Here is an 8,218-nt window from a genome sequence, read left to right as displayed (position 1 = left end):
TGCTGGTCTGGTTTCAGGCTCACCTGATTCTCTCAAATATAGATTGATGGCACATATGCCAAACACAAAGCAGTTGTGAAATACACTTGTATCTATGAGCATCTTTAAAAGAAAGCGCTCACAAATGTTTTCACAGTACAGCGTTTACATTACCAAAATTGTATCAGAACCAAGTTCTGTTTCAGAATAAACCATACGTGTGAAAGTCCTGCAACCTGTAAGAGGTTGTTGCTAAAATGTTGCACATGATGCTAAAAACTAAGGGTTTTGAAACTAATATCAGTAGACATTCTAAACACCCTGTCCCTTTTTCCAATCCAGAATGCAGGGTAGATTATCATTAAACTGTAGTGTCACTTTAGTCAATGATAACTACATTGCACCTAAGTTTTAAATGTAAATAATCTCATGGATTTTTAAATTCATCCCACAGTAGAAAAGCTCCGCAAAGAACATTGTCAATATCAAAATGTCAATCATGGCATAGTCCATGTGATTAAAGGTACAAAACAGCACCTGGATTTGCTCCGGAGTCCATTGGTCCAGGTTGACAGATTTGACACGTGATATGTGCACTCCCAGATTCCGGTGGATTCCGGCACACCTGATACAGATAAACACGCCGAGGTTCCAGGAAGCCCATCGAGGTCCTGAAAAAGAGAAAAGAAAAAGCATTCCGTGAGAATCTCTTACTGTCCCTCTACACCGTTCCTTCTCTGCTTCTCTGTTTTAGCTTTGCACATGGAATGGAATGAGAACATAGAAACAAATATCAATAGCAGTGTTTGTGTTTGTCAGAAGGCTGCTGCTTGGAGATTCTCTCACACAACCACTGCATCCACAGGGCACTGCCCTTGTAATACCTCTTCCTTAGCTTACAGGTGATAACAACATGCTTCAGATACTCTGCACTGCACTGCACTACAGCCGGAATACAATCCACTAAAGCATCAAGAATTTGTTCTTTGGATGTAGTTCTGGTTTATTTTCTGACCAAAAAGAATGTGTACAGATAACAGTATTAGTGGAGTTTTCATACCGGAGTGCAAATGACATGCAAAAGTACTTGTCTGATTAATCATTTGAATAAGGATCATTGGCCCACAATAAAAACAAATCAGTACCATTTTAATTTATTTCAAACAAAGTATCACAAAACAAAAATGTTATCGCATTAAAACTATCCATGAACTCGCATTCAATATGATCAGACGTCAGAAGCATTTTGTTTGGGTTGCGTTTGCAGCAGTTTGTGTTGGTGGTATTTATTTTCTTATGCTGACTGAATAAAATAGGAGAATATTGTTTTTGACCGACACAATCGGCAACAATAAACCAGACTACTGTGTATGAAATTCCATGTAGGTATGATGCAATCCATTGTGTGACTTGTGTAAATTACTGTATTATATCAAATCATTAGTTTTGAAGATTGAGTATATCGCATTCAGCAGTTCAGTGTTCCAAGCATTCCTAACTCAGATTTTATTTTTTATTTTTTTGCAGGGCTACTCCATGGTGCTTTGGCTCAGTTTGCCCCTCACATCTCAGCTGAGTAGTTCACATCAACAGAAAAATATCATCAGCCACCAAATTTAAGGCTCGAACCACTTTTTTTATTGCAATCAATTTAGTCTAAGTGTTGGATTGGAACCAGAACCAAATCACCTCACACCAATCAAAGAGTGAATGTTTTGGTCCACACCTAAATGAAATTAGTCTATTCTCAACTGCCTACACAAAGAAAAACGAAAACAAAAACGCAAAAGGGTTTTACTTAAATGGACTAGAACATTGCAAATGTAAAATCACTCTGGACGTCAGCCTTGAAAATCTATTATATGTATAACAAAGTATCGATTAACATCTGCGAGTCAAAGTTAAGTGTTAAGATAAAACCAATTTTAAGCACAGAAAAAATACAGAATACAGAAAACGTGCAACTCTTGGCACTGAACCCGCTGCTCTTAGTTCCCCCCCCCCATTTTCTCACCAATTTGGTCCTTCCGATTTTTGCTCACAAGGTAATTGTCTCATATCATACAACAAGTACCAACCTGGGAGAGGAAAACGAAGACCTTTTTAAGCCGGCCTATTCAACTTTATGAACTGCTGCTCATGTTAAAATCACAGGACAGTATAACACATTCAGTCAAACGTGCCCCCTGCCCTCTTCTAAATACATAATCTCACATTCACTACTGGCTAACTGAAAAGAGACAGTATGGCATACCTTTTAGCCTGAAAGCAACAATCTGTTCACAAGTAAGGCTTAGGCATTTTTAGAATCTAACCTTGTGATTTTCAAATAAAAGGACAAAAACATTTGAGTTGCACCACTTGGCCTCCCAAAGCATTTGACCTCTACTTGCAAGGTAAGAAAAGCTTAAATTAAGTTATGTAATTCAACATCAAATTACTGAAAGGGAAAAAAACGAATACTGCACTTAAATAACATTTTAATACATTTTTAGGCTTCAACCAATGAATTCTGTCCTGACTCTTTCATATAGAAACACCAGCACATGCGATTCACACCGCCTTTAGAGTGCCTGGCATTAGATATGCCTACTGGACAACAGAAAAAAGGAAGGAAGGAAGGAAGGAAGAAAGGAAGGTCCCTATTACTGTGGCACGGTAACCGCTGAGCCTCCTGGCAGACTGACTCGCATAATATCCACACATGCATTTGCATGTACTAAGACTTATTAGCATAACAAACAGTGCGGTAAGGGTTCTTTATTTTTTGAGTATGCTCATAACTCATGCATGGCCCTGCATGATTACACAGGATATTAATGACTGTCTTAGCACTGTTCTCCACCCATCGAACAAAAAAGGAGTACATGGAGCGAACAGGCCGATAAGACTCCCGATGCAGCGTAAACTCGGGTGGAGACACTGTAATGAGCGAACAGTCTCTTATCTCTCCCCCACCCTAGCTATTATCCAGCTCAATGCACGCGTTAACGCTGCCACCCACCCGCATTTATTAAATCCAATAAAAGGCTAGGAGATTGTGTCTCACCCCTGAGCAGCAGCCACTAGGTAACTCACCCACCATTAAATGTGTTTCATTAGTCACAGAGTGGAGTCGGTACTGTGGGGTAGAGGACTGAAAGACGCTGCATACAAGCTACATCTTACAGTTTCAAAGTTCCAATTAAGCTTTTTATAAGATGGAAAGTCAGGGCTGTACTTAAACACGTAAACTTAACAAGTTATTCATTTTAAATAAAAATAGCTTATTAGTAAATACATACATACATACATACATACATACACACACACACACTACAGCTGCAGATCCTTTTTGTTGAACAGCAGCAGAGAACACTGAAACACTTCACTAAAAATGACCATAAAATAAAAGACCAGCGGTGCAAGTCATTACATCTTTTTATATATTGAAGAGGGTTCGAGTGATTCTTGAACCTCCTAGAGGCCAACATAAAGAAAGGTCTCTCTTTACTTCCTGTACTACAAGGCAGGCTAGTTCTATAGCCGTTCCTGTTCCTACTCTTATCTGTGCGCCAGTCTCTCTTCCTCTTACAGTTACCGACTTGCTGAGCGGGGAGAGCAGCAGAGTAGAAGAGAGCAGGGGCTCAATGCTAAGACAAGCTTAACTAACCCTGTCCTATTTGTGGCTGCTTTTCTGCACACCCGCATGGACCAAAGCCAGTCTCGATTGTCTGGCGGGGAGTCTGCTGCTTTCAGACAGGACGTGTGCACATGCTTTCTCACTGTGCCTTTTTTGTTGTTGTTGTTGTTCTTCTTACTATCTTTTTCTACACAGCTGGTGGCAGAAGATCCAACCAGACAGGGGTCGATGCTGCAATCGCTCTGCACTAACAAGGAGTGCCTAACTACACGGCAACAAATTATAGATGAACACCATGCCTCTATACATTATAACTATGGAGCCTGAGCTCACCCCAAAACACACACCCGGAGAGGCAGAAAGACAAAGAGAAAAAGAGCGAGACAGAAAGAAGTGAATAGAGAAACCGAGAATATGAAATGGGCTGAGCTCTGCTACACTGAGGCGTTAAGAAAGCCCACAAGGCTGTAATGAACAGCTGGAAAGGGAGATAACATTATGACATTTGGGAGAATCTGCACTACCTGGATTATACCCAAGTCCCTGAGCCGGGTGATGCTACCTTAAAATGCAATTAAAAGACAACCTAAATTAATTCTTCACTGTTTTTAAATTTAGCCCGATTGTACTCACATGGTCCACGGCTCTCTATTTGTCTGCGTCTACGAGGAAGAGTGCGAGAAGAAGTACACAACTCTGGCCGTCTTTGCACACTTAATCCTTAAATCAGGAGCTATTATACATGCTTATTCAAATGAACTTGCTTTTGAATAAATATATAATAATAAAAAACAAACAAACAAACAAAAAACAATACATTTACTTATTACTTGTAACTCTCAAAATAAATCTAAACATAAAGTTGTATTTGTTCTTGGAGGACAAAGGGAAATAAGGACACGTGATATAGCACGTGAGATGGCGATATGGTACTTTTCACCACTGCATAAAATGAACACAAACAAAAACTCATTGTCAGGCAAACATAAGAATAAAAAAAAATAATAATCTGATCAATGAAGCATTGTTCTCACTCAGGTTCCCCTTCCACATACACAATTATAGTCAAATAGTCAAAACAGAAACCAGCAAAAAAAAAGAGACTAGCTACAACAAAACTAGCATCCCATCTTGAATAGTGTTGCAAAACTTTAATGCTATATTATTGCATAACTGTTAATGCTATATTATTTATAAGTACAAGTGTCCAATTGGTCAACTCAATAAAAAATATGTATATAAAGCATAGGCAGTACTGTAGATACAAACAATATTTATTACATGATAAATTACATGTTATTATACATTTATATGGCACTATTTTAGAACACTTACTCTTCTTTATATAGCAATTACAATTTGAGTCACAGATATTAAAATATTAAAATGAAGGAGTTTGCCCCATTTTTTTTTTATATTAAATCACTTCTTTTTGAAGTGTTTTGTTAAATGCAGCATTGATTTTTTCCTGGCAGTTTGTTGGAAAAATCTAGATACTAAAGATTGCGATATGATATCTCTGTAATGTTTTCCAGGCTCTATTCAGAACTAGTCATTCATTTGCTGACAGAAAATACCTAATGTACATTGTTACATGCAAATCATTTCATTTTGTATTCTATATTCCATACACCTTAAGCGAAGAGCTGATCTAGACCAGAGGTTTGCATATCCAATAAAAACTCCCATCATACATCCCATAATAGCCTGCTTACTATGGCCTACACAAACTTGACACACAGCTCTTCTGTGTTTACATGTACAAAAATGGGACACCCGCATCGTTCCGTCAATGTCACCCCAAGGCTACCAGAATGCATTTGTCAAAATAAACAACAGTTGCCTTATCTACACAATCGCTCAAGTTTCTGAAGCCATGGTACTCGGAAGAAAGGCAGCTCCTTTTTCTCCGCTACTGCCCTACACCCTGCAGCAAGGGAGATAATATATGAAGGGAGAGAGACAGAAAAATAGAAATAGAAATCATCAATCATAAAAAAAAGGCTCAAAAGAGGCAAAGTGAGGGCTGGAGACTGAAAAGGAGAGAATGGTGAGTTTTCTTTCCCCGTCCGGATCCTAGTGGGCTTTTCGAAGTCCATTGGAACGCTGCCAGCACAACTTCCAGCTACACTCCTCACCACCTGACACTGGACTAAACACTGATCAGGCCCCGGAGTCCTAATCACGGCACAGAAGAACCGCACGCCTGCGAACACTGTATTTCCGTTCCCTTATCTCCGCTCTTCTCGCTGTTACCATCTGCAAATGTAAATGTGAATCTCGCAAACAAGCTCGCTTCATCAATAATTCATGGCGGTACAGAGTTTAAGCTGATTACACTATGCATAATCATGCAATCATGCATCAACAAAAGCAGAACAAAAATAAAAAGAGATGATGAATACTGAAAACAAGAGAGGAGTTCACTAAAGATAATTTGTGCCTGTCGAGGCGTGTTGGAGATCGAGGCCTGAGGTAATGCGTTATGAGAACGCAGGGGTGTGTAATGTGTTATGAGACTGCATGAGGCGGGAATAAATATTTAAGGAACAGTATTTTTCTTTAATATGCTTTGGACGGTTTTTTTCCTGTGTGACAGATTGGATGGCTACCTCGGACTAAATTCGATACCCTAAACAGGTCACGAGATGATGGGCGTGAAATAAATGATGCCAAAGATGGGGCGAATAGGTCTCCTTAGTAGTTTTCATCAAACACTAAGAGACATTATTTCAAGTGTTAATGCTAAGAGGAAGGTCTAGTTCAAGACACGAGTAAGTCATTAAACAACAGTTCAGGGGATTATCCAAATCAGCCAATCAGGTGACGCCAGCGCATAGCACAAAATCACGCAATTAAAGTTCAAGCGCTTCATTTTACTCTTCACATCAAACTTATGAAGTGGGAGGAAATGTGTTTTCATTGATGTTGATGGCTGTTGGTACCAGACAGGCTGGTTTAAACATTTCAGACAAAGTTGATAGTCTGGGATTAAAAAAAAACCCAAAAACATTAGCAATTATGCTGACAGAAACAGCTTGTTGATCAGACATACCAAATTGGTTCAAGTTGACAGGAAGACAATGGCAACACAACTGATCACTTTTTTTTCTACTACAGGGAGCAAAAAAAGCATTTCTAAACATGTCAGACCTTAAACCAACTAAACTACAACAAACAAAAGGACCCTTTGGATTTTATTCCTGTCAGCCAAGAACAGAAATCGGAGACTACAGAAGGTTCAGGTTTATGGTATCTGAACATCTGAAAAGCAGAAAATGACTAGGCACTGTTTCTCCTATCTTCACCCACAGACATAAATGAGATGACATTTTTCCCAATTGTAATATTTAATGTGAAGAATAACGATCCTGATTTGCATCTGCATGACACAATGTAAATAAATGAAGAGTCTCCCAGACGTAGTTAAGTAATGCAATAACTCATACTGAGGGCTGGATATGTCTGGGTAGAAAACAGCAATTAGGGGAGATTAGGAAAAGTCATGATGTGTGATCTATATGCTTATTTCTCCTGAGTTGTGAACACAAATCCCAATATATTATTAAACTCTAATCACCAAGAAGGAGAAAAAAATCTTACCATTAAGCAGCGCTGCGAAAACATTGTTGAATACAAAATGATTAAGAATGTGCAAAGAAAAGAAAAAAAATCCCATGCAACATGTTAAAATGGCATCAACTGGACAGCTCTAATTACAGATCTGTCAGGGTGCATGAGCGTCTAATTTGCCCTCAGTGAACACGCACAGGGATTAGGGAGCATGGGAAATTGGTTAGCTTTGAGGGCAGCCTAGATATTACGTGGCACTAAGCTTGATGCGGCCTAGAACACAACCATGTAGAAAGCAATCAATGCAGACTTTACCGATATCATAAAACCAAATTTAATGCAGTATAATTCCAACCCTGCTCTGCTGTTTACAATCTGTGTGCAATCGTTCCCTGTAATATAACGCATGACCATATTAGCAGAAAATAGCATGATTAACTAAATATGGAATATAATATTTATAAAAAGGAGAACCTTTTTTTTCTTTTTACATTGATGGCATTTGGCAGATGCCTTTATGCTGAGTGACATACAACTGAGCAGTTGAGGGTCACCACATCCATAAACCTCCTCCTTGGTCTTCCTCTTTTCCTTCCTCCTGGTGGCTCCATCCTCAGCATTCACCTACCGATATACCCCATGTCCCTCCTCTGCACATGTCCAAACTATCTCAATCACGCCTCCCTCACCTTGTCTGTAAAACGTTCTACATGCGCTGTCCCTCTAATAAACTCGTTTCTAATCCAATCCATCCTCTTCACTCCCAATGAAAACCTCAACGTCTTCAGCTCTGCTACCTCCATCTCCACCTCCTGTCTTTTACTCAATGCCACTGTCTCTAATCCATACAACATCTCAGGTCTCACCACGGTCTTATACACTTTCCCTTTCACTCTCACAGATACCCTTCTATCACAAATCACTCCTGTCACTCTTCTCCACCCACTCCACCCTGCCTGCACACCTTTTTTCACTTCTCTAACACACCCAATTACTTTGCACTGTTGACCCCAGGTACCCGAACTCCTTCACCTTCTCCTCTAT

At 39.4% G+C, this 8,218-nt stretch overlaps 1 protein-coding gene across 6 annotated transcripts in view; it reads right to left on the bottom strand.

Moving 5' to 3' along the window:
- smap1 (small ArfGAP 1) overlaps window positions 1-8,218 on the bottom strand; it is a 115,553-nt gene that overhangs the window by 83,174 nt on the left and 24,161 nt on the right. For 5 of the 6 annotated variants that reach the window (XM_083539432.1, XM_083539433.1, XM_083539434.1 and 2 more), the window contains exon 2: window positions 517-650. In XM_083539432.1, the coding sequence (XP_083395558.1) occupies window positions 517-650 (134 nt within the window). Of the gene's footprint in view, window positions 1-516; window positions 1,721-1,756; window positions 2,431-8,218 lie in introns of those variants that run through there. The other variant, XM_083539436.1, reaches the window with a different exon arrangement.

The sequence above is a fragment of the Silurus aristotelis genome (assembly GCF_946808225.1).
Source record: "Silurus aristotelis genome assembly, chromosome: 4".
In the NCBI taxonomy this organism is placed as follows: domain Eukaryota; kingdom Metazoa; phylum Chordata; class Actinopteri; order Siluriformes; family Siluridae; genus Silurus; species Silurus aristotelis.
Note: the sequence above shows the minus strand (reverse complement) of the source record. Positions and strands in the feature narration are given on the sequence as shown.